General features: G+C 45.7%; 1 protein-coding gene across 3 annotated transcripts in view; it reads right to left on the bottom strand.

Moving 5' to 3' along the window:
* The window catches only part of arhgef25a (Rho guanine nucleotide exchange factor (GEF) 25a), a 47,860-nt gene that overhangs the window by 5,150 nt on the left and 14,728 nt on the right, over positions 1–27,982 (bottom strand). For all 3 annotated transcript variants that reach the window (XM_080014730.1, XM_080014729.1, XM_080014731.1), the window contains 10 exons: positions 11,230–11,537; positions 9,942–10,052; positions 5,132–5,256; positions 4,477–4,543; positions 4,079–4,182; positions 3,695–3,764; positions 2,202–2,291; positions 990–1,082; positions 310–360; positions 111–188 (listed from right to left, as the gene is read on the bottom strand). In XM_080014730.1, coding sequence (XP_079870856.1) covers positions 111–188; positions 310–360; positions 990–1,082; positions 2,202–2,291; positions 3,695–3,764; positions 4,079–4,182; positions 4,477–4,543; positions 5,132–5,256; positions 9,942–10,052; positions 11,230–11,537 — 1,097 coding nt within the window. The remainder of the gene's footprint in view (positions 1–110; positions 189–309; positions 361–989; positions 1,083–2,201; positions 2,292–3,694; positions 3,765–4,078; positions 4,183–4,476; positions 4,544–5,131; positions 5,257–9,941; positions 10,053–11,229; positions 11,538–27,982) is intronic.

Raw genomic sequence — 27,982 nt, forward strand, 5'->3', positions numbered from 1 at the left:
CAAAGAAGACAAACAAAGGAAAGGAATTTGACGGTCTACCCTGTCCAGAATAGCTTGCACGAGAGATGTGCCAGACATTTTATACAATATGCTAAATACCAGAGCATTACCTCAAAGCCTTGGAGCCGACCCACATTCATCATGTCGTTGCAACGTTTTGGCACAAAGCACATCACCTCAACGGCTTTCTGTTTCCGAGAGGAGGAATGAGATATAAGCAACAGCAAATACTGCTTTCCATGTTCCTGCAAAAGCACATGCTTATCAAATAGCTCTTTAAACAGTGTGCTTACGTATCAGAATACCCACCTCCAAATCTTCCGTGTCCATTCCGGCCTTGGTGTAATACTTAAGGAAGTCCTGTTCAAATAAACACAGCATGGTCACCAGAGCATTCAGGTTTACTAGTCAACATAACGTGAGGACATCTGGAAGAACGTTTATTAGTGTTGCTTGAGCCCAGGACTAATTTGAATGCCAGAGGTACCTTGGGCAACATTTACAAGGGATAGCAAGTGGTGGTGGTGTGTAATATAACCACATCCAGAGACCTACATGTCTTTATGTTCATTTCCACATCAAATTAAAACTAAAAGCCTTTCTTGTCATGTCTCACACTTACATAATTTACCTCCTCCACTTTAATTAGAAGAGGGCCTCAATATTCCGCCTGCTGTGGAGGCAGCACTGGTTCTATGTGTTTGCTTGCATGGTAGGCTTTAAACAACAATTGGCCATCCTTTGGGGTTCAAGCCTAATTGGAGACCCGAAAATAGCCATAGATGTATCTGGTTTGTGTGACCCTGCAGTGGACTGGTGTCCCATTCAGGGTATTCCTGCCTGAGATATGCTCCACCCCTGACCCTAAAAACAGATTGGGTGGATGGGCCACCCTGCTGTGTGTCAGACTTGGAAGGCCAAAAATGTGTGTGTTTTTTTTTTTTTAGGTATGTGTTTGTTTGTTTGCACTCTGGTGCCCTGCGTTTCACCTTGAGCAGCAGCTGGTACTTCATGATCCTCTGGACGGGTTTGATGAGGAGGTCATTGAGCTGCAGCCTGTGGCCCAGCTGCTGCCTCAGCTCCTGACAACACAACACCAGTCACACCACACCCAATGATGACAAACGGTAACATCTAACAGTCAATGTGACAATGTTTCACAGGAATAAATCATGAATTTAATTCTGTTTTGTGCCCTAAAAACAATTTATGACGACTGAAATATAAACAGTGGAATAACAGCCAAACCCATGTGCAATGCTTGCTAAACACAAAGTCATTCAAGGTTGCTTATTTAGTAATAATAATAATAGTAATAATAATACATTTAATCTATAATGTGACTTTCATTGGCACCAATCTCAAGGTGCTACAGGAGAAAAAGAGAAAAAGAACAAAATAGGAGAAAAAAATATATAATAACAATAATAACTATAGCTGCAGCCAGCAATGCATGGGGTCCAGGTTAGTCGGTGTGACGGTGTGACGGTGTGATGTGTAAGGACTAATGCAAATGTATGTCACCGCCTTGCCGAACATGTATCTTGTGACTTTGAACATTTCCCTGTCACCACTCTTAAATGCCTCCTCCTTTCTCAAACAAAACCGTCTGACTTTGGCTGTGAACCAGGGCTCATCATTGTCATAACTTACCCTGGTGCGTGTCTAGGAGCTTGACAGCGCAGCGCAGGGAACGGCGTTATATGCGTTGTTCACGGTGCTGGAGCAGGGATCCAGCAGGTTTTCCTCGCTGCCCGGACAGTTAATAAACTGCTTGTCTGTCGGGGGTTCGTGTCTTAAATTCCCTTTGTTAAAGTCCCCAAGGACAACGAGGATGGGGTCGCCACATACAGTATCTGATCGGTGACAAGCGGCTGTGCGTCCCCTTCCAGAATGAGGATGTGAACTCACAATGTCCTGTGTCGCACAATGATAACGCAGTGACGCAATGACGCAGTGATGATTCTCTGTGACCGGTCAGTAGTCGGCAGCTTCTCCTACAAATATAGACCAATGTGGATCAAACTTGGACCACGGTGTGTGTGGACTGCCCCGAATACAAATCTTATTCATTCATGTCTGTAGGTCTGACGGTTTCTGAGCGCCAGATACTTTGACATGTGATACTGACTAGGAAGCTTAAAAGACAGAAAGGCTTGATCCCTAAATAATATAAAGAGTATAGGCCTGTGTATGCTCACCTCAAAATACGTCTCAATGTACTCCGACACGACATGCTCCGACTTCGGCTTGTTCTGGCAGTACACTACATACATATGTAGGCGCCTCTCCTGTATGACATGATATATAAATAGAATAAACAGTTATTTGATAGTTAAGAAACACAATCCAAGAAAGTCTCAAAATATGACCGATAAGTCGGCCTGTGGGAGAAATGCATCTCACATTTGAGCTCAAAATCAGGGAACTGGAACCCCAACATAAGCAAAACAAAACAAGGTGAATCAATGTTCAGTGTCTCCATTGGCTGTGGGATAATGGTTAATATGGGCTTGCGGAGCCTTTGAAGCTGACTGCGTCTGCCTGCTCTTCTGTGAATAATTGCTGTGCCGTGAGTGTTGCAGCTGCAGCAGACTAGGAAGAGCTCTAATGGAGTTACGTGTGGATGAGCATCAGGTTATGTATAATTTACCCAGGTTATCTCCGCGTAACCCGATCCTTTTAGAGGACTCTACCTGACAACCAGCTGCGTGGCTCCCTAGCCTAGAGACGGGCGCGCTGCAGCTGGAGCACTGTATTTAGAATATGAGGGTGTCAGTGTGTTTGTGTACGTGTGTTTTGCAGAGCCTTAAAAGGCCGTTTGTGTGAGTGTTTACACATGTTCACGCATGTGTGTGTGTGTGTGTGTGTGTGTGTGTGTGTGTGCGTGCGTGCGTGCGTGCGTGCGTGCGTGTGTGTGTGTGTGTGTGTGTGTGAGCGCATATGTGTTGCAGTTTGTCTATATAATTCTCACCATTACTATACTGAGCTCTGCTGTCAGACTCTGGCTTTCATTATGGCCCCTGTTCCCAGCCTGCTTGTTTCACAGGTTTGACACCATGCTTAGATTGAGTTACAAGTTGCTTTATTTCCTCACAGGCTTCTTAAGTTGATTACCCAATGGGCTCGGTTTTATTGAATTGCCTAAAAGAGGAAAGAGCACAGGAGGCGTAGGGGGAGAAAGGAACACAGACTTCTCCCCCCCTCTCTCTCTCTCTCTCTCTCTCTCTCTCTCTCTCTCTCTCTCTCTCTCTCTCGCTCTCTCTTTCTCTCGACTTCAGACTGTACGAGACGAGCCGAGTCGCTCACATGACAGGAGCTGACAATCCACTCTGCATGTGCCACCAAGTAACGTGAATCTAGTTCAGATGCTTTCACAGGCCTTGTGACTCCGTGGCCAGCCACTGCTCCTCTATTCTAAGAACAATACACTCAATGGTATATCCTTCTCCCACGCGTTGCTTCACATGGCTCCGGAGCACAGATACGGAGGAGGAGTAATTAGGAAGCTGTTTTAGGGCGGAAAAATCTCCTCTCTATCGAAAAATTGAATTCATGTTTTCCTTCTTGGTTATTTGCGTTTCCTGACCAGTCTAGTCTGCACTGGAGATGTGCAGTGTGTGTGTGTGTGTGTGTGTGTATGTGTGTGTGTGTGTGTGTGTGTGTGTGTGTGTGTGTGTGTAGTCAGACTTACATGTTTAATGAAGAGCTGGGCAAGTCTCTCTGGTTCTGCCAAACTCTTCTCCAGCTCACCCAGAAAGTAACTACAATGAGACAAGACGTATGCACACACACACACACACACACACACACACACACACACACACACACACACACACACACACACACACACACACACACACACACACACACACACATACTTGAGCGACTACGCAGTTGAGGAAGGTCAGGGATGTCACTGAGCCTATTGTTCCTTTGACTTCCACACGGACACAAACACGACCCTCTGTGTACACGTCTCCGCTTCCTTGGCCTTGAATGCTCCAGGTTTCCAACATGCAGGTCTACAAACACCCTGGGATGTGGGTCACACGGTGTCTACTCTCCACAAACTTACTCTTTATGCCAGTCGAAGATCTGATGAATGTTCCCGAAGACGATCTTGTCTTTTCCCTTCATGTCCTCCGGCACACCTTTCGAACTCATATTACCCATGTAGCCCTACGACGAAAAGAACGCAGAAAAAACACATTTGTTCACACCTTGAAATGCCGCACACTGGATTTGAACAACACCAGTATATTGTAGAGCCGTATATCACACTATCTTTATCAAGCTGTCATTATGTTTCAGTGGGTTACAACTCTACTCAGACAGAAGTATCTCAAGCTATTTCCAACAGGAGATGTATGACATGGCAAAATAAAACTCCTTCAAAGTAATACGATAATTCATCCATTTAATTAATAACAGCTCTGACTAGTGTCTTTGTCATCATAAGGATTCTGCATTTACCTCGACTATGAGCCCCAGATCTGCCACGTAGTGCTTCTCTGTCTCGACCAGTTCCTTCAGTACATACCTGCATGATAATAGATCATTCCTTGAAACATAACTTGTTCAGCAAAAATGAAGACATCAGAGTTGAATTCATAAAAGTTTTTAGACACTTTAATTGAATCCCCCGTGGGTACATTCACACGTCACAGCAGCAAAATAACAGTGGAATAACAGTGCAAGCCAAGAACAGGATAAGAAGTAAGATGAAGATAAGAAAATACAAATAAAATACATTAAAAAAAATAACATCAACATATGTTCACGTAGATCCACAGATTTAATGTCGGCAAATAACACTGAACTTATGTAACACACTTAGAATTTTGTTAAATTGATATTATCTATAAACATTTTTTATATTGTGCATATATTTGATTACATTTCTATTTTTATTTCATTTGAATTTTTATGTTGTTATCTACTTGCACTGTTCCATCAACTTCTGCTACTGGAACACCTGAATTTTACTGATGCATTGTTATCTTATCAAATACACAATCCATCTGGCCAACTACACTTTTGTCATACAGGATACATTTGAAGAAGGATGCCACCCAGAGAGAAGTTCAAATTATTCCGTTTCACTTGTAATGACGGATGCGGCACGTACATGCTTTTCTCTAAGGCACTGCTCCGCTCCTCCTCGGTGTCGGCCGCAGCTGAAGATTGGCTGGAAGTGTCGTCCATCAAGGCTGAGCAGCTGTCGTCTGCCAGGGCAATATTGGACTGAGTATCCTGCAGAAGGTGAGACCACAGAGGGAGAAATTGGCCATTAGCCAGCAAGTGGTCCATGCTCGATATGGGGTGGGGGATAATAATAAAGCAGGTTGCCAAGGTGACCAAGGAGAGCAGACACGCGCCGGCAACGAAGACGGAACAATAACGGGATCAGACTGTCACCGGTAATGGCCTTGACTTTGGACATTACCCAAATATAAATATAGGTGCGAAGAGAGGGAACCATGAGGGTGAGAGGCAGTGTAAAAAAAAAAAGTGTAGAATGATGGAAAACAACAGGCTCTAACCATTGCTGACAAATCTGACCATGAATCTAGAGCATCATGCAATTATTGTTTAGACATTATCATCCTTATTCACATTCTGAATGGATACTACAGTATGTGTCACACCACATATCAATTCCATGTAAATGGGGTACATTTATACATTGCACTTTTCTATTCATTTGATGAAAAGCGCTTTGCAGTACATGCCTCACATTCACCCATCCATACATCGATGGCGGCTGCAGCCATGCAAGGCACACGCCAGCTCAACGAGAGCAGTTAGGGGGTTAAGTGTCTTGCTCAAGGACACTTCAGCACGCTTCCAGGAGGAGCCGGGAACCGAACCGGCAATCTTCCGATCACTAGACGACCCGCTCTACCTCCCAAGCCCCCCATGTGGATTTACATGATTCATATCCATCAAAACATTTATACCATTGATCTTACATCATGTGAGACAGCGTGTGTGCAGATGCCTGCTCACATTACTCGGCAGATATATCTGGAGCGCTGTTGGACGCCGCCTTCCATATCAGTGTCTCTAATCTAAGCAATTGTGTTTGTCATGTATACATGACTCCCTTTTCACACTTTTTCCTGGAATTGATAGAATTTCCTGTGGGACTCCTGTGGCAAATATAGTGGCATTGTACACACAGTGAAAAAGAATGTTCCATTGTACAACTGCTTAAGGGCACCGGCATCGCTGAATAGATGTGCTTGTGCATTCGTACAACCGGCCTCACAATGAATGCACTTGGACCTTTCCATGGACTTGCTAACTTGTTGTTGTCTTATTGTTGTGTATTTTTTTTTCCAATTGTATCCCTTCTATTTTTAGTTCACTATTACATGTTAAGCCATTTCTGTTTATCCAATTCATTCACTCCTGACTGTGTAAACCTATGTGAGCAGCCGTCTGTCCTCACCTCAATCCCTCAGTGTCCCAGCCAAGCAGAACCTCCTCCACCTTGGACACATACACTGACACACACACACACACACACACACACACACACACACACACACACACACACACACACACACACACACACACACACACACACACACAAAGGCCAAACACATCTAATCCCCTTAGACTTCGCCTTGCATACGGCTCCGCGACAGGGTAAGAGATGGATTGATGGATAGGTAAATAGACACAGAGATAGGTGGTGAACACATCGAACTTTTTCCTTGTCATCACCCATGTCCTCCGGCCCAGTTCGACTTGCTCACCTGCTGTGGCAGCGATGGACTCGTTGGCTCTTTGAAGCCACAAGCTCTCTCTTTTGTCGTGGTGCATGATGCATGGGGGCGGACAGAGTGAGTGAAAGGGAGAGATAGAAGGAGACAGTACCCCCCTCCCTTGCCAAACTAGGACCTCTCCAGCCGGGCTGACAGCTCTCCCCGACTGCCTAATAACTTACATATGTGCTCTGGTAAAGCCCACAGGAAGGATCTCTCCTCTCTCCCCTCTCTTCCACTCCCTCTGTTGACTGTTTTATTTCTCTCACCAAAGGTTGAAGTGAGACGGGCAAAAAGCTTTAATGAAAGTCGAAATCATATCTTTTGGGGGACTATTGCAAATATACTGTAGATGCTTATGTAGAAACGTCTACATGCACAATTGGGCCTTCATTTTTGGAAAAAGTTACATCAAGATATATCTCTTGACACCATTTCCCCTTTCGAGGAGAGACAGTTTTCATTGCTCGGCCATGGATCAACACGGCAGACAGACAAGACAGAGACAGCAAGACAGCAAAAGTCCTTCTGCCCGTAGGGCCGATTAGTCAATAGTGACAGTCAACATCGAGTCATTTTATGGAGTCAGTTCCTGCTTATTCTTCTAGACTTCTGACAAGAACAATAAGACTTCCATTTATCAAAAAAAAAATAAAAAATTTCATGATTTTTTCGAGATCTTTCATCACTGTTAGGTTCAGGGTACAGAAACCAGCAGGAAGAATTGGAGCGGAAAATAACAACAATGGTCGACATATGTAGCCTCCAAGTCCTCATAGTGAACTCGGGGGTTCTGGAGATGGGGGCAACAACGTGAAGAGACTGACCCACATAGCTGAATCTTCCTGAGTTTTCACATCTCTCTCTCTCTCTCTCTCTCTCTCTCTCTCTCTCTCTCTCTCTCTCTCTCTCTCTCTCTCTCCCCCTCTGACTGGCACTAAAAGCACTGAAGCGCTGACCTCATCTCACTCTCCTCCCGAAGTCAAATGTAATCATGCCATGAAAGGCATTTGACATGTTGAGACAGAAGTGCTCGGCAGCATGTCACCAATAGGGGGCTCTCTGTCGCGCTCAAACTTTTCAAACAGTATTCCTCTAACATTTACAAGCACCTGAGACGCTGTCTAATAGTATAGTTGTTCTGTTTTACAGGGCCTCAGCCTTTGCATCCTGTATTTTTCACTGTGTTTAGCAAGCCTATCAACACCCGACTGGAGACTTTCCATCGCCACAAGCAATTGATTCCAAATGTTTGAAGGGTAAATGAAAGCGCATGTGTACGTACCATTCTTTGTCATTTGTCACAAGTGGAGTCGCCTTTCATTATTTTTGCCATTTGGTAGCATTTCGTATTTATCTCCAGGCATGTCCGTTCGCGGCGTGTTAAATGTGAATCATCCATCACGCAGGTCGCGGTCAAACCATTCCCACTGATCTCGTCCCGTAATGATCTGCGCCGAGAGAGATCCTGCGTTTTCCCACAGAAAATGCGTGTGTCTGTTTATTTGTGCATCATGGGCATGCATGCTGGCATGAAAACCTTCTTGTGCCTCTGTCTGTTTGTTTTGTTGGATGGCTAAAGTCAGCTGCCAGCCATGCAGTTAGCCATTTTTCATCTCTGGCTGAGGGGCTGTGCAGACAGAACGCCCTGGTTTCACCTCCCGCCAGCCGTGATCATCACCGTGAAGACTTCCATTCCCAGTAGAACTGGTCACTTGTCAGCCCCAGCGGCTCGGCACGTGATCCAATTCTCATAGCAAGAGTCTCAGCATTGGAGAATATTGATTATATGAATAGGGATCTTGTCATGAGATGATAACGTAGGGATGGGACCATCTTCCAGGTTAAATGAAAGGGATCTTAAAACGGCTTTTTGAGCCGAGCTTCAACAACTATCCTTACAAACAGCCAAAATATGTTAAAACAGCTAAAATGAATGGATATGACATTTACAGATTACTCTACTATATAACTACCTGGTTGTTTTTGTATTATTATGTCACCGCTGCCAAAATCCACGCATGTGTTATTGTTTATTGTCTTGTCAGTTCTCTGACGTCATTTCCGTGTTCCTGATTTCCATTCAACCATTGTTCCAGGATCCAGGCAGTCATTGATGTATACAGGTACTCCTCACTTGACGACCGAGTTCCATTCCTAGGACCAGGTCGTTAAGCAAATCGGTCAATAAGCGAGGACCCGTGGTATGTCACGGTAAGGGGGCCTGGCGATTAAAAACGCTAGTGTAGTGAATGCTGACAGACAGCGGGAACGAGACCGAGAACAGTGATGAGATGTATATAGTGTATATAGTGTATATAGTGTATATAGTATATATAGTGTATATAGTGTATATAGTGTATATAGTGTTTATAGTATATATAGTGTTTATAGTATAAATAGTGTATATAGTGTATATAGTATAAAAAGGGTGATGCGCGATGAGATATTTGATGCTGAGATGTTGTGGTATTGTAAGCAGCTCTCCAACCAGTCTGTATTGTACGCTGCGTACAATACAGACTGGTCGGAGAGCTGGTCGTAAGTCCAAACGGTTGTTAAACAGGTAGGTCGTTAAGTGAGGACTAGCTGTGCCACATTTTCTAGTGTTCTACATGGGAAGTGCAGCCATTAACAAAATTGATAAAATACTTATACACTAATAGGTGGGTATGGTTGCACAGTGCATTGCACTGCTGCCTCACAGCAACAAGGTCATGGGTTTGATTCCCGCCTGGGGCACGATTGGCACTGTGTTCTGGCAGGTTATCTCCCAATTAGGGTCCTTTCTGTGGGGAGTTTCATGGTATCCCCGTGCTCACATGGGGTTTCTCCATGTAACATCAGTAAGGACCCCCACCAAAAACATGCCCTTCGTCTGACCAGCGATGGCACATCATTGTATGCTGCCCGCTGCACCCCGGAGGAAGGTCAATCCAGGGTGGGTTAAATGCAGAGGACCCATTTCACCGGCTACCATCCAAAGCATGTGTTGGTTGCTGTCAATGAATGGGTTGTGGTGTGACGATTATTCTTATGCAGGAATGGCTTTTGTAGTCACTGAGGAAGCTGACACAGTCTTTGGTATTGTCGCTACGTGCCATTTGTAGAGCATTCTCTGGGATCAACGTGATGGCGGCTCTGCAGTTTGCTGTGTGCACTGACCTGCGCGTGTGCAAGTGAAGTGCAGCCCATCAGCGAGTCGGTCAGGTAGCTGGGGGATTGCAGCGTGGCAGGCGACAGGTCCTCTGGGCTAGCCAGGCCATCTTTCCACTCCTGAAGCAAAGACACACACACACACACACACACACACACACACACACACACACACACACACACACATATACACACACAGTGCCAATGCAACAGTTGTCAACATGAGGCACAGTCCAAATAAAATGCATAGATACCCACAGAGGAATACACTTACTCACACAACCATACAAATAATCCAATACACACACAGTGACAACATCATTTTAACATGATGTACTGTCTGCATAGAGTGGCCGATCTAGTCCACTGACTAGATTGTCTCAGCCGTTCAAACCATCAACCTTCTGGCCCCCGATCCCCAACACATACACACACTCACCAGGATTTAGCTTTGCATCAAACCAGTTTTTTCTTCATACTTGATACACTTGGTGTCGACTAGGGCAGCAGGAATGAAATTCGAATAGACTTCAAATTTTTAAAGCAAATCACTATTCGAATGCTGAGATTGCCATTTGATTGTGGATTATAATTTTTTTTTTTTTATATATATAAATAAATAATTGATTATAAATTTTTTGGCTAACATGAGTGAATCAATCCACATGTGATGAGCGATAAAGTTCAATATCCAGTTTGTTGCACAGTGAACGCACGTTCAAGAGAAATATTCCGGTAACTGCGCGGCGTCCGTGTCGGCGGAGTCTCAGAGCGCACCGGTTAGCCTCCCTCTCCTCCAGCGTTTCACTGTGTGTACAAGGGAGAGTGCGTCTTGTCCTCCAGTGCAGAGGTTCCCAACCACCAGCTCGCGGACCGTGACGGGCTGCCGCTGCTCCACAGCGGAGCAGCAGCAGGAAACGGAGTAAATTAAATACATCTAGAGTTTTTATTAGCTTTGTTTGGCGAAAAGATTGCTCTGATCGGAGCTGCGGAACCCTAATAAATAATAATAATAATAAAGCATACAAATTTTTATGTGATTATAGATGAATATCTGCAGCCCTAGTGTCGACACACTATTCATACAGCTATTCAGCTATTTAAATACGCATAACCCTTTGTCTATTTACTTCACAACCTGCTTACACAAGACCTTGTGATAAGATGAGTTTACTTTTGAGGTGGTTCAACTTTAATCACAGGCTTTTCATTTGCTTACCGCACATCATCCCTGCCGTTCAACAACACCAACATGTCCTATTTATAATTAATGCATCATTTAAATGCCACTTCTCACCAGATCTCTGTGGGTGATTGGGAGGATAGTGAGGGGCTCGTCGGGCCCTGTGGGGCTGCCAGGATCCTGGCTGTGGTTTCTGGGTGGAAGAGGCGGGGGCTTTTCGTCCATCTTGCGGACCTGACGCTCGCCTTTGCCAGCTGCGCCGGCGCTCAGCTTGCGGACCGGGTTGGTGAGCCACTTCTTCAGGGTGCTCACTGAGCGTCTGGAGCCCGGGGAGCTCGGGGCAGAGCTGCCTGATGCCTGTGGCGGGAGAGAAGCCACAGAGGTGGAGATGCTGCCCTCACTGCCCGCAGCCGAGTACGAATCTGGAGAGAGAGGGAAACAGAGAGAGGGAGAGAGCGAGACGGAGAGAGGGGCATACAATTATTGTTGACTCATTGCCACCAATTATATCATTCTCCATCTGTGAAAATGAGCGGATTGTACGGTATGTGTCACAACGCATGAGTTATCGAGCCCATGCATCAAAACATTTCTACTGCCTTCCATATCGGGGTCTATAATCTAATGAATTGTGTTTATTAGATAGATAGATAGAGAGAGAGAGAGAGAGAGAGAGAGAGAGAGAGAGAGAGAGATATTGTGTCATTGTGTGGGGGGATGGTAATCCTGAGCTGTTCATCTAGTAAGACTATGAGGAAAGGCAAAGATCACGGTATACCCAACTGTCCCCATCCAGACTTGCACAGCCAATCAATGAATCACTCAATCTACAGGAAAGGCCTAACAGTGCAAGCAGACACATTTCCATTTCACTTGGAACAAGAGGAAGCCCACAGTTTAGCCTCTAGTCTGTGAGGAGATGGGGGCACGCCACGGAGAAGGGATGGAGGCGTTGAGGGACGGGCTGCACCGACAGGGGAGGAGAAGCAGGGGGAAATCAAAACAAAGACAGGGCATATAAATAGGTTTCCTCCTCAAACGCAGCTGTGCTGGGCTGTTAGTTGAACCATAAAAGACACACTGTTCTGTTTAGAGTTATTCCAACCAGACCCGATCATTTTAATATACGAGCCGTGCATCCAATCATATGATCAGCAGACACGCTGGGGCAAATCAAAGAGCGCAGGTCAGGCTGGCCAACTTTTCCCGTCATGTGACCGCCAGTCCCTTGAAAATATCCACAACAAATTGGACAACTGCTTCTGCACAGTGATGTCACATGGACACGGGAAGTTAGTGGGGGGCCTAACTGTGACAGGAAGTACACTTTAATTCTGGCCTGCAGTTTGTTTTTTGTTTTTTTCGGTCTTGTCCTCCCTTCCCTCCCTCCTCCTCAAACCCTTCCTCCTGGCCTTTCTTCTGCCTTCCCCGGTCCCCAAGATAGTACTTCCTCCAAGATGTGCGGCGGGGGTCTTTTTTATCTCTTGTGTATGGACACAATTTATGCCTCCATCTCATCCATCTACCCGCCATGGGCCTGACATCTGACCCTTAGCCACCACTCTCGACAGATGGGGAAATGCTTCTCCTGCTTGGGTTTACCCCCACTGCGCCTCGTCGTTAAAATATGACAGCCATGTCGCACTAATTCCAGGCCTACCTGCTGTGTGTTTATGGGCGAGAGGAGGAGCCATGCGGGAAAATGGGACGCTTACTATTTTTGTTGCTATGAACTTCATGAGAGGACAAATTGAATGTGATGTCAACGTGTTCTTTACACGAGACCTTGGGAGATCTTGACTCAACATAAAGGCTTTGACTGTGCAGCATAATAAAGCCATGTTCGCACAGTGTGGCCCCGGAGGCAGAGCCAGTGTAGATCTGCATGCCCCCTCAATGCTCACGTGCAAAGAGCTTGATCTACATATCAACCGAACTCAATTAGTTTCGATCATAAGCACAAAAGGATCCAGTATTCCAATCTATAAGAGCATGCTCAGTCAAAATGACCCCACCCAAGCCCTGTAAAACCCTAGTCACGGCACTTGGGACTGACTGAGAACAAACAACACGTATTGAACTCACCCTGTCCTGACACACATGTTTGACATTTATGACGCCATAGACTAAGGATACTCGATGAGTATCCTCGCCGCTAATTCAAGAGAGGCCTCCGCAGGCCTCTCTCACTGCGTGAACGTCTTCGTAAACAGAAACCACGGCGCCTGATGCCATGTCAAACGCCCGGCTGAACCCCCCACCTCACTCTGGTATGTACGGTTTTTTACTACTCTTACTAGCATTGTGCATGCTGCGCTCCCAGGTTGAGCAATTTCCCATTGCATGCTGCTCTCGGTTAAAGCGCATAAAGAGGAGGTACCAAATCCCCGGGGTCACCAAAAGAAAGTTGGATCAAAAACTGGGTAGTAGGCAAAAGAGACAAGTCAAAAAAGTGCTGAGTGAACTGGATTCAGTTCAAGCTGTGCCGGCGTTTATGAAATGTCTTGGATGTAAAAGACGATGGCATATCGAAAGCCTTCCAAAGCCTTAATATTTATGGACTTGTAAAGAGCCTGGGCGGGAGACAAAGACAGAAGACAAAAAGAAAGAAAACAGTTCAAGTAATGGCTCATCTTTGCAAAATAAAATGTCTTGATGCAAAGGATGAAGGCAAATCAAAGGCGGTTATATTCACAGCGAACCTATATTTTTGCCGTGAGTCAGCCTCCGCTGGCCACTGCTAGAGGAAGGTGATGCTGAATTAACCAAACTGATGTGATGTGCGGAACCGCAAACTGACTTCTCCCCGACCTTAACAAGGGCCAGGCCCGGACACAGGGCCGGGGGTTTGTGTTTCCCTGGCATCCTCTACTCAGGTGCAGCTAGGTTGGGTTTCAGGGGTTAAGGTTCAAAGACGCAGCCAGTAACACGGTTCCTAACCAGCTCCAGACCGCAGCCGATAGTTAATCACAGCATGGAGGGGTGTGACTCGAGTCCTCTGCGTGATGAGGGGCAGCCGGCACAAGCCGATGCGAAAAGGCTGTGGCAAAAAGCAGAATTTAATTCTGTCCGATGGAAGAATTCATGATTTACCCAGTGTTTTACCAACCTGTATTGGTAATCTACCAAGTGTCGTACCATACAGTACATACAGTATAACCCTAAATCGAACAACCTGCACCAAATTTATACTCATACAACAACAATTATGGGTTTGTCCTCAGTTGAAAACCATCCAGGATGCCGTCTTTGTGTTGTTACTGTAATCTGTATTGTAAAACCTTATTGCCTGAGCTGTTTTTTACCCTTCGGGTTAGTAAATCTTACACCACAAAGGGAGCCGGTGCTTCCTCCCTCCTCAAGTGGACCGGCACAAGCTGTTACCATTCTACACTTACACATTGCATATTACAAGTTAACAAAAAAAAAAATCTATTCCCTGTTGAAATTCCCCCATTCTCCCATAGTACCCGGTGCTATTCATCTTTATAATGGCGTTCCTAAGAAAAGATTACGCAAGCTGATTTCATTAATGCAAGCTGACCATTGTTTATGGGCTGGCAATAATTAACAGTTGAACGAAACAGAGCAACGGCATCGCATTAGGCCGGTCTGATCTGCGCTGATCACTTAATGCTGGGCTTTCACCAAACGCCCCCACACTGTCTGGAATACTGTCTGAATGGCTCGCACAAAACTGTCCCAGCTGTGCAATGTGGCCTTTGACCTGGTAATCTGTATGTGAATCCCTGCAACATAATACAACCATATTTTTCACTTGATCCAGTCCATGCTCATGTTCATCCTATTGTCAATTGCCAACCTTTCGGGAAGGCAATTCAGAGGTCAAATATAATATTAAAACAAAGGGAGAATAATTTGTTCGTTGGCTTAAGAGAAAAACCCAGGAGTACATCCCTTCATAAAACGCATTGTATTTACTGTGAATATTATATTTTCTGAAAAGCAAAAGGGCACGGCGTTTTGAAAGGAAGTAAAAGTGAGTCTAATTCTGTCCACTTTTGGCCCAGTCAGCCTCATCACATGGGAAAACATCTGATGCGCTCCTCTCGTGGTCATTCTCAAAGATTTGCTTCAGATGTGATTGAATCAAAGTGCATTTCTTTCCCATTCATGTTTTAAGGAGCTGGTCCGAATGCAGCTCAACCGTCATAATGGAAACTTTACCCACGGAAAAAAAGATAAAGGAAACTAATGCAGGAAAATGCATCTTTCTCAAGTGGGCACAGCTTGCGCTTTGTTTGATGTGAGTGGATGTGCTGTAAGTGTTATGACCCCTGAGGAAGTTTGCTCCATTTTCCCCTTATTGATCAGTTGATAAGTGAGTGCTGCTGAGCCAACGGATCTGGCTCAAAGTGCTGTCTGTAATGGAGCAAACCCCTTCACAGCTGCTCCGCACTCCCAGCTCTCTCTCTCTCTTTCTCAATCCTCAGGCCTCCCGGGACCAAAGGCAATTTAGGCTTCGCTGGATTTGGCACAGACACATACCAACACACAGGTACACAACAAGCATAACACACGGCACGCCCATACATTGCTGTAGAAACGTTAGCACATCGACTGCACACAAATAAGGAAACATACCCACGCAGGCAGAGGCAAACATAAACACGCACATGTTTACTATCTTAGGCAGTATTTTCGGGGGCTGATGCAGACGCTGTGTCGATGTTTTTGTAGAGGGCCAAGAGGATCCGGGAGAGGGGTAAGGCCATAGAAGCCCATTTAAAAAGCCGACTTGACTGCACCCTCGATTCTGCCTGTGATCGCGGTTGTTTGGTTTTTATCAATCATACAAAGATGTTATGTTATTGTTACTAACATATTTGTCCACTGCATGACCATGAAAAAGCGACTTGATTCAGGGCAACAAAATGCAAATGCGTAGTAACTGATTTTCTTAGCGAAACCTTCAAAGGCCATGGCTACAATATTTTTCCCAAATTTTACTAAATAGGTTGACTTTGGATGACTTTTGATCTTTTGGTAGCATGGGGAAATGTTCAGTAAGGTAAGGGGTTTTGAGCCGCTTTGCATCCAATTTTAAAAATTGACGACACTGCATATGCCAGAGGGCACTCATATTTATTATACTTAATGTCAGAACACCAGAAAAGTAAATTCAACTTCGGTTCGCTTGACTGGGACTGCTCAGATTTTCCACCCCTCTTCTGGTCAGGAACACCCCCCTCCTCGGAAAGCATCTATATTGATCGTACCCCTGTGATTACGGCTTCCTGCCTCGTCTGGTCTTTCACAACACCATGCAGATCATATTCAGACTGCCGGTCATCCCCGGCGCCTGTTGCCATGTCAAACGCCCAGCTGAGCCCCAAACGCCCGTGGAGCCGCCAACTCACAGCCGTCACCTCAGAGAACACGCCCACAGAGCGTGTTCACCGACACACCCGCTCACTGCAAATTTCACCTCCCCCGTATCACCTCTAAACCTCTTCACAACTCTCTATGATTTGAAGCGTCAGCAAATGTGCCACGGACATCTGCAGTGACGGAGAACCGAATCATAGAACCTAGGTCATGATACTGCATCCCTTGTCTTTGCATTTGTTATTTTAACATCTTATTGGTCCCCACGGGGACATTCAAGTGTTACAGCAGCAGACGATTGGGCAGGTAGATTGCTTATAAGAAATCCCTCTTGGCTGTCCTCCCTCTTCCCCTCTTCTTCAAACAGCACTGTTCCACCTCCTCCTCCTCCTGCCCCTCCTCCTCCTCCTCCTCCTCCTCCTCCTCCTCCTCCTCCTCCCCCTCCTCCTCCTCCTCCTCCTCCTCCTCCTCCTCCTACTCTTTGGCCCGTCAGCTTTCCTCTCTAGTTTCCCCGCACTGCGATACACACTCGGAGCCAAAACTGAGCAATTGTGCCTTTCTTGGCTCGGACTCTGCAGAAAACAGCAACGCTCTGACATACAGAACCAAAACATGGACGCCAGCACAGGAAGTGGACGAGATCGCTCCGGACACACTCTTTTACCGTTCAGAATTTCCTCTAGAAGCACAATAAATAATCTTTCCACATTGCGGCTTATAGTGTTAATACAGGCGTGGCTCAGAGTCAGTCAGTCAGGATATTTAAATGCTGCTCCCACAACCCTTACGCCAGCAGCTCCTGGCTGATTGCACAAATGTTTTATTACTATTCGACATGGATCATTACTTAACCTCATTACCATCATATCTCATCACCGTATCTTTATAAGGAAAACGCGGACGGTTTAGGAATCTCACGAATTGTTCAGAATTGGGGGGGGGGTGAAGGGAAGTAGAGTTCACCTGCCACCTCCCGTTAAAGTCTGACGATGAATAAAACACCACCACTTACTCAGTTGTTCCATCTACACCCAAGCAAGCTCCAGCTAAAAGGCGTAGTTCGGTTCTCCTCCCCCACCTCCGAAGTTCCAACCAATCCCCGAGAACGGAGCCAAGTACATTTTCTGCAGAGACCACCCTCTGCAATCAGTATCGAGTCCCGTCGCTACAGCGTGATAAAAAAAATAAAAAAATAAAAATAGAATAAACCCTCTACTTCACTCAACATTCCAGAAGGATCCCAACTGCAGTTTGGTCAGTTATTTGTTCTGGTTCAGGGGTTTAAAAATAATCTCCAGTCTGCAATAATCGGACTAAATCTGCGGTAAAAGAGGCTGAAGTAGTGGATCCAAGAGCAGGTTGAGAACAGATACCGGCCCATTCGATGACCTCCTGTTTTCCTTCTTAATCCTAAAGTTTTAACGCAATGAGAAGATATGTAGGAAAGAAGTGGCAAACCGCAGATCTCTCTGCAAAATTGTCCCGAGTATTAAAGCTAAATTCCTCTGGCATATTTTCCTCTTTCCTATGCTCCTGCTAACAATGCAATTAGAATTAGTCGAACAGCAGAACAGCACAGCAAGGCTTCCACCAGGAGATAACACTGAATCACGATTATATACTTCAATATATATACAATCAATATTTGTTTGATTGAATAAACAACCCAATCTTATTCAATAGCAATGGGTCCAGGCCGAACTGTGGGAGTTAATAAATGGTGGTGAGTGTCTGTTAGAGGGTCAGGGTCTGTAAGAGGCGTTATGGGGTGAGGGAGAGATCTATTCATGGCAAAGTCAAAATAGAGCAGCGGGCAACAAAGCGGAGGTGGGTAATGACGCGGAACCTCTGGAGCTTCTTAAATGCACTAAATACACCCATTGTTGTTCACAAACAATTATTTGCGTGTGTGTGTGTGTGTGTGTGTAGGTGCCTGTGTGTGTAATCAGAGATTCTGGGAGCACCTTGCAGGCACGCAGTCAGATAGGCGAACATTATTTCCTGTGCTGCATTTTCTGACCTACTTTACATAACAAAAAATGCATTTTCTATATTAATCTCCCCCCACCACACACACACACACACACACACACACACACACACACACACACACACACACACACACACACATTTACACACCTACAGCAACAATGGCAAGCGAAATTAAGTGAGGTAAACATACTCAATCAATGCAAAAACCCCAACATAGTGTCAACATGGGATCTCTGGAACGTCTATCAACCTCTTTCATATTTGTCGTATTGGGTGGAAAGCATCAAAGGTAAGTTAGACGGAGAAACGGGCGCGAATTGACGACGCTGGCAATAATCCTATCGTCCATGGACCGTTTGCGACCGTGAGTGGGTCACTTCTCCTGATGAGGTTTTACGAAAGAGCACAATCAAAATGATGCACTGATGCAAAACCACGAGAGCGGCGGCGGCCCAAATGGGTCAACGTGAGCACGGCACGGGAGATGCATTTCAAGCGTCTAATGGGGAACATTCGTTTTTTTCTGTCCGACATCGATATCAATGCACCCATCTGGGTAGCCTCGCTGTCAGGCAGTCCTCCAATTTTCCAGGCAATATTTCTCCCACTTGCTCCAAAAAATACATCAGTATACATCAACATAAGTGGTCTGTGGAGATGTAACCGGCAATTCTGGTTTCTGTTCCACCGCCGTGGGTGTCTGGCGATGTGAGACCAAGACCGCATTGGTGCTCAGCCAGACTGGGGACTGGAAACTTAAAGCATCGCATTCCACTGCAGCTCGCCGCGGCCGCCCACACTGAGTTCCTGGCACATTGTACCTGGATTTAGCCTCATACAATCACACCTTTCCACGGAGACGGACGGCGGGGGATCCGGGCTCCGTTCTGGGCTGTAATGACTAAGGCTAATGGGATCAACTGGAGGGCGATGGAGGGGAAAGTCATCTCTTCCATAGATATCATTTATTTCTCTCTGTGTATATGTGTGTGTGTGTGTGTGTGTGTGTGTGTGTGTGTGTGTGTGTGAGTGTATGTGTATAAGTACATACTTGCTCCTCTGTTTGTATGTTTGAGAGCTAAGTGTGTGAGTCTTAATTGTCTCCTTACAGTACTTGGAATAAACAAACAAAATGAGTCGCTATTAGAATAGTGACTAAGACATACACATACATATTTACATAATTATTGTAAACCCCTGTATCCTTGAACCGATCTTTTGATTCCTTCCTTCCAGCTACATCTGTTTGTTACGAGACAATAGCGGCAGCAAAGCACAAAATAATATTTCTATTGTTCATTGTCAAATGCCAATTAAAGACTACATGTCTCCCGGGGCCCGCCAGGCCTACAGCTACAGCTACAGTTACAAATATTGTTATGGGATGTTCAGTTGTTTATTTCTGACTCATTTTGATATATGGATTTTATGTTTAACTATCATACTAACAGTAACTAACAGAGGATGTAGTTGATATAAACCACTTGAATTCCTTCAGGGACCCTTTTCATGTGTATCTTTTCTTGTTTTGGTCAACTGAACATCACTAGCCATTCCAACCCCCGGGCTGCATACTATGCAGTCAATATAAAAAGTCTTTCATGAAAAGGCTTAAATCGGACCCAGAATTTTGCATGACCTCTGGCCTTTGTCCAGGTGGTTCTTTCCCCCTGCGGTGATGATGCCGGGATACAGAAACTACTCTGTACCAAGCACGCTGAAGAAACAGCGCCCACAGTGTGTGTGTGTGTGTGTGTGTGTGTGTGTGTGTGTGCGTGTGTGTGTGTGTGTGTGCTTGTGCAAGCGCGCGTGTGGGTGTGTTTCTGCCCTGATAATCATGGTGATGATCAGCAATACCCCTCTAGCCTCCTCAACAGCAGGCAGTTGGCATGCTACCTGCTGTACATGTGCACGTGCATGGGCACATGAACACACACACACACACACACACACACACACACACACACACACACACACACACACACACACACAAAGAGAGAGAGTGAAAGAGAGAGACACACTGATATTTAGGGGTAAACAGGGCTGCCATTAGGCCCGAGGTGGCTGAGAACAGAGCAAATTAAAAGCGATTGTGATTCCATATGGCAGCTGTGGCGGTGACAGGCGGGGGGCCCGGAGCAGCGCTGGAGACGGGGCTCTGGTCCCTGCTGGGACCCGGGGACGCCGAGTTCCCCCCCCGCCACCGGCCCCAATCCGCCTAAAAGGTCTGGATCTCTCCACTCTCAGTGCCGGGCCTCGCTGGTTTTCACACCGACTGTGCACAAGGTCACTTCCCTGCTCCGCCCGAGCGGGCTTCTGTCTCCGACTCAAGCTTTCGAGTCCACTGCACCTGAGGTTTTGACGCTTTTTAGGGTCTAGCATGGCTTGGGTGGGAGTTTTGAGTTTTGAGTGTGAGTTTTGGTGTGTGCCGTCAGTCAATGTGACGACTGACAACCCCATTTCAAACATTTGTTTATATGAAATACGAGACAGTAAAAATGTATTTACTTTTATAGCAAAGATTTTCAGCAACATTTTTTGTAAATGTGATGGAAGACACTGTTATCTTCCACATTGCTTCGATTTCCAGACACTTAAGTACATTTTTAAGTGTGTTTTCTTACTTACAGACTTTTACTCTGCTACATTTCAAAGCACTTTAGTACTTTAGTTCAAAAAACACGATTTATATTTATTTATACAGTGTATATCTAAAGTACTGTATATCTATCCTATACTAAATATTTTTGTAAATTTCAGGAAATAAAGGTACAGTCGCACTTTATGTCAAATTATAGGCTCTGTTATATCAGGGCTCTGGATATCGTAAGTAATTTAACCTTTAATACTTTAAGTGCGGTACATTCAAGAGCCAGTACAAGCAGAAATATAAATGTGGTACTTTTACTAGAGTAATTTATTGTCGGGTACTTTCACTGCAGTGAAAGCTCCGAGTACTACTGAGGTCAGCAGGTACCAATGAGTGTCAGAAAAGATCTGATAGGCTTTCCAGCCGCACATTCTCATTCCTTCCCATGGTTCTCTGCTTTTCCTTACTCCCATCGCCATAGCAACTGAACCCAAGAGGAGAGAGAGAGAGAGAGAGAGAGAGAGAGAGGAGAGAGAGAGAGAGAGAGAGAGAGAGAGAGAGAGGGACAGCCGTTCAAAAGATTAGCCATCCGAGAAACACTACAGTATGTTTCCCTACATGTGGGTGCAGGCACACATGTTCACATCCACAAACACTGGCACAGATCCAACTGCACAAACACCGAGGCTACACACATGGGCAAATTACTTTGTAATCACCATAGATTTGTGCCGATATTTATCCAACAACACTAAAGTAAATGGATGAAGACGCGGGATGTGTTAAGAAGCTAATTGCACATTCACCAAAAGCATCTGCACCTGTCGGCTTTGTCCGTTCAGATCAAACGGTGAATTGGGAACGAGATCCATATGGATGTAACTTTCCGGAGGACGCCGCTCATGAATACGCAAATCTCCTCGAGGAGGCAGAGCGCGTCCCAGCTGCAGGAGATAAAAGCAGCATGACGACCAGCATCGATAGAGTTCTCAAATACTTCTCGGGGTCGGAGGTCAGGAAAAAGAACGTTTGACAGGCTAATTCATATCTCTGGAGATGCAGCGAATCCAAAAGCAGACGATATTCATTTTCCCATAGCGCTGAATTTAACATAGGTCAGTAGAGAGCAGACATGTCAACGACTAATCGGCCGGGGCCGCTGCGCCCCGCGTCCGAACTGAATCTGATTTAGAACATGCCAGCCTTTCCCAGACACAACAAGTGCTTGGTCTGAAGGTCAGTGAGCGGCGTACCAGCTCGCTCAGAACCAGATCCTCCACAGCTGGAACACCCCCACCCCCACCCCGCCCCCCGCCTCCACCCCGAACCCAGCCCTTCCAGTCCCTAACCTTTGCCCACTGTTTGCTTTGCTTTCCACGCTGTTATGGAAAGTTTCTCAGCCAGGCCTTCATAGAGTATTCTTTGGGGAGAACTTGAGAAATCTGAGGATTTTCATTTTCAATACTTGACAAGCTGCGTGAGCTTAAGCTTTTTTGGCGCAATTCAATTTGATTTGGCCGGTCGCTGTTAACAGACACAAGCAGGTCGCCGTGCCAGACGCATGGAACTATGTTTGATGGGTTGAGTTTTTTGCTATGTTTACAGACAGAAGGATATCTCATTATTGCACAATTTGAAAGCGTTGAGAAATCTGACTGCAGCAAATTGTTCGACTAATTAGACCAAATGAGAAAGACAAGATAACATAGACAAGAAAGAACTCAACAGAAATAGAACAGAAGAGGAACGTTAGACATTAAAATTGAATACAAAAAATAGAATACAATTTGAATAAAACACAAAAGGAATGAAAGAACTGAATACATGAGAAATGGAATAGAATAAGAAGATTAGAAATATGATCGAATAAAGACGGAGCAGAATAGAATAAAATAGGAAAGATAAATATAGAATAGAGCAGGATAAGAAGTATAGAATAGACTAGGAATAGAAAAGCATACTTACGATACAATAGAACACCCTCGGAAGAATTAGAATTGAATGGACTAGAAATAGAATAAGAAGGATGGAGGTAGAATAGAATATACATAGAATATCCTACGACTACGCAGATAGAGTGGAACGGAATCACATTAAAGGGATCTGAGCGCCACGCCTGTAAGGAGCTGAAAGTGGAGGTGGGATCGCGGGGGAAGAGGCTCCTCTCCCGCTCGTCCCTCTCTCGGAGGATTCTTTCTAAACAAGGTATGGAATGCGCTCCCATGTTTAATAATTTGTTCCCTCATTCTTCTCCTCCGAAGGTTTACAAACAGAGCCCCGGGGAGGAGAGAGGGGGAGAGTGTACAGGAGCCCAGGAAATATGTCAGGGGCCGGGGCTGTTTAGCAGAGCAAAAAGGAAGGTAGAGTGAACTGTGAAAATGGAGATGGTGAAAATAATGAAAAGAGGAAAGGACATAATTAGTAACGGGTTGACTGACTGTATGCTGGGGAGTCGGGGAAAGAGACGAGGGCATAAGGGAGGGAGGGAGGGGGAGAGAGAGAGAGAGAGAGGGAGAGAGAGAGACAGAGAGGGGGCATGAGAATGAGAGGGAACGCTCCGGCGCTGGTTTTAATGCTCTAGTTGGCGATCTCATTCCATGCCAGCAAATCAGAGGAACTTTGGCCCAAAACACTTTGACGAGAATTCCTGGATCTTCTGCGAGGATCTGCAGTGCACCCTCACCTCCTCCGAGTCCATTCCTTTCCTCTTTCTCACTTTTTAATCTAACTCCGTTTGGTTCTCTTTTACCCTTCCTCTGTCCTGCGTGCGTGCCTGCGTGCGTGCCTGTGTGCGTGTGTGTGTGTGTGTGTGTGTGTGTGTGTGTGTGTGTGTGTGTGCGTGCGTGTGACAGGGTTCAGGAGAAAACAATATGAAGAAGATTTGTGTCACAGCGGAGAGGAGTTGGGAGAGCAGAGGAGGGCAAGAGCCTGTGGGGTGGAGGTGATGGGGGGGGTCAAAGAGTTTAAAAATATCCTCCCGCACTGAGATGCAGAGCCGGAGCGGAGCGGCCCAGAATACCTTTGATTTCCCTCTATTTCGGTTGCTTTTTCCATAATGACCATAGGAATGAGGCCTTATAAGCTGATGACAAAGGAAGCTGTGAGGCCGAGGCAAATTAATCTGACTGCGTCCCTGCGCGCCGATCAACTGTGTTCCATTGACTCCCAGCAGCCGGGCACCACGGTCAACTGGGAGATTTTCCTCTAAAACACACCCCCAATGTCCAGTGTCTTCCCAGCATCCACACTGCCCGCGTACCCTTGAGCAAGACACTGATTCATCGCCAGCAACAGGGATGCACTCGCAAAGCTCCCGGTGTGCTATGACCTTCTTTTGGAGCCGGGTGAGGAAAAGGTGAATTGCCAGGACAGTGGAAACGGTTCCTAAATTCATCAATTCCAAGTTTATTTATGCTCCACCAGGAACAAACAGTATTAACTCACTGCTGCGTAGCCTACATAGCCTACGTAGCCTACTTCGACCGATTGAATTCAACAACATTCATTCCTCCCAAGTGAACTTGTAAGCCTGGGGTTTTTGACAGGAGGGGAATTTTAATAACAACAATAACGTTAATAACAACAACAACGAGATTGAAAGATGCACATTCCCAGAGCATCCATGACCCCCTTTTTATTCTTTGCCCAAACAGCTAATAAAGAGTACCAACTGCAAAAAAAAAGGCCTTTTCAATGGGTCGGACCTTTACATGTATCCTGCTTGCACAAGGGTCCCATCAGATGCATTGAAAGGGAGCCGCTGGAGTTTTAATATGCTTTTTCAAATAGACAATTTGCAATGGTTCTCTCCAAGCCTAACAACCTACAGATGTAGCTGTGTTGGTTGGTTTGGGTAAACAAGCCTTTTTCTCCATCACAACATCCTCTCTCCAGCAGTGATACCCAGAAAATGAGTTGTGTGCACTATGCAAAGGCAGAACGGAGCCAAGTGTGTTTGTTTTGGAGCTGCTCTCCAGAGGCTTGAGTGTGCCGATAATGCAGAGAAAGTTGTGTGTGAAGTGTGTGTGTGCGTGCGTGCGTGCGTGTGTGTGTGTGTGTGTGTGTGTGTATGTGTGTGTGTGTGTGTGTGTGCGTGCGTGCGTGCGTGCGTGTGTGTGTATGTTTGCGTGTGTGTGTGTATGTGTTTCAGAACTTCAGAACAGATTGAGTTGTTCTGATGTCTGATGAAGTGTAATATTACATTTATTGCTCTGTGTTAAATACAGATGAAAAAATATATATTTAAAATGATTTAACTGTCTTTCTGTCTCCCTTTCTCACACACACACACACACACACACACACACACACACACACACACACACACACACACACACACCCACACACACACACACACACACACACAGACACACACACACACACACACACACACACACTCTGGCATCTCTGCGCTTATGTCCATGTCCATGATACGGATACAGGAACTTCTCACTACACACACTACACTATTTCCCAATAACACTGGCAGTCAGAGTGCAGGATGCATGCAGGATAAAATACACAACCAACCACACACCCTAGTCTAATGCTCGCCACAAGATGCAGAGATAAATGCAAAACACACAAGTTGGAACGGACAGGCCCCCCGCGGAGGGAGAAAGGAAAGGCCCCAGCGAGGATAAATGGAAATTACAAATGGAAAGAGAGAGAGAGAGAGAGAGAGAGAGAGAGAGAGAGAGAGAGAGAGAGAGAGAGAGGGAGGGGGGTCGACAGTGCGGGGAGGACGGAGGCTTTGAATTAACATTTAGTCCAATAATGAAAGGCTCACTGTTCTGCTGCTGCTGCTGCTGCTGCAGTCTAATCATTTCTTATCGAGCTGCTGCAGAGACGGAGCAGATTACAGGTGGAAAACGGAAAGTGGGCGTGAAAGCATCAGACACTTTGGGCCGCTGGTAAATAATATAACCCCCCTCTGGCCGATCAGTAGGTAGCAGCGAGGCACGGAGCACTTTACGTTCACCTTTTATTATTTCTTTACGAGGCAGGAAAAGGTTGGCAGCACTTCATGATTTGACTCTTTTCTTTATTTAATTCCGTCCTTTCTTTCATAAGGATGATGAAGGAAAGTTTGTGAAAGGAAATGTCCCGATGAGAATGCTGGTCAATCAGCATGCCCAGGCCAGCCTTCGAAACGGGAGTTCTTGTTTTGTTCTGGGAGAGGAGCAGCCGGTGCCCGGCAAAGGCTGGGAGACTCTGTGACCCCGTCAAGACGAGTTCTACCTACCCGCGCCGCATGTCGGTCAAATATCAAAAAGAACTTCCCCCGAAAAACACGATCCCTCGGTCACATCTCATTTTTGAATTCATAAGCCTTCCCTCGCGGATCAAGAAAACAGCGGTGTCACCGGATGTCTCCATTATTTTTCCTCAACACATATTGCGTGATTCTTCAGCAACATTTCCGCTGGGAAACACTGCCATCGTCATCAATCAACTTCCCCTTGTCCATCAGCTAATGTGGCTAGTGCCACCCACATCGCAGCACAAATGAGGCGTTCTCTTTCATTACAGCCGTCTTCCACTCTTGACGTCACATCTACCTCCCTCTCATGCTGAGTACTGTTACAATCAGTCTTACCCCTGCTGCCACTGAGGCTCATCTTTATGCATGGTGTTTTCTAACCCTGGCTTCTCTATGGCTCCAGGCATTTTTAGTCCTGCTGGCAGCCAGGCACAATCATATATCATCAAGCTTCACTATGAACCCCACCGATTTTACTCACAAGTCATTACACATTGATTTTAAGTGCTTTGGCGATGTTTCCGGCCATTCAACTGACTGATTTGACTGTCGCTTGCATCTCAGTCCCCGCTCTTGGAGAACGGAGTGTTTTAACACGGTGCAGTATTCATACTGAGTGGAAGATAGGAATTATACAATGCAAGCACGTATGGTCCGCGTTTCCATGTATGCGCATAGACCTATAGTACTCGAAGTAACACATACTGGATAGATCTGTCATGTGAACGAAGCTGGAGGTGACACTGACCCATCTTGTGTGTTTGGGTTTTCTGTGCATAGCTGAGCACCGTGTCCGCCTCTGCTATCTGAGTTTGACAGCCTCCCTTCCTGGAGGAACTTGAAATGATTGAGCGCGGTGGCCAGTTCACTGAGGTGAGCAGCATTTTCTACAAGTAACACAACTTAACAACAGACTATTTTCTTATCTCGTCTAGTTGTATATGCCCGAAGTAATTGCAGGTCAAGGTCTTGATTAGAGCAAGAAGTGCTGAGGACCACGGATGGCTAAGCCGGACCCTCATCATTAGCTGTTTTTCCTCCAAACACCACAACAGTAAAATCGGGAGCCTGTATGGGATTGGGATTGGTGGAATACTACAATCAACAAGCAAAGAGACAATGCTCAGGGTGAAGGAGAGAGATTCCCTTGAAGAACGCTCAATTTGGCCAGCTTGGCAACTCTCATAGCAGCATTAAGGATGGAATACAGACTCTCCAATAAAACACCATGCTCATTATGGAAGATTCCTCTTTATAGTGTCTGATGGTTGCAAATGGCGATACAGGTGGTTTCACAGCGTCCTGGAGGGATCCGAGCAGCTGTGGCTGCACAGACGTGTGGTTCAACACGGTGCACGGCTCCGTGTTAGCCACGTTCCCTCAGCAAGTTGAGTTTTATAATCAGGGCGCGCTCCCACTCCTTGGGTTCAGATCGTAAAGTGAGATCAAGGAGTTTCCCACTCTAACTGTGGAATACAAACATCCAATCGTGTTTTAAAACAAACAAAAAGAAAATGACTGCACCAACGCTCCTGTGTTTATATTCTGAAATATTGTGCTCACCCAACATGTTTCATTTTTGCAATCACCCCGTGTATTATAAGCTAAACGTGGCTATAGTTGTTATAACACGATAAGGCGGCGGGTTGCCGCGGGTGGAGAATATCTATTAC

The sequence above is a fragment of the Zeus faber genome, assembly GCF_960531495.2.
Source record: "Zeus faber genome assembly, chromosome: 15".
Taxonomy (NCBI): domain Eukaryota; kingdom Metazoa; phylum Chordata; class Actinopteri; order Zeiformes; family Zeidae; genus Zeus; species Zeus faber.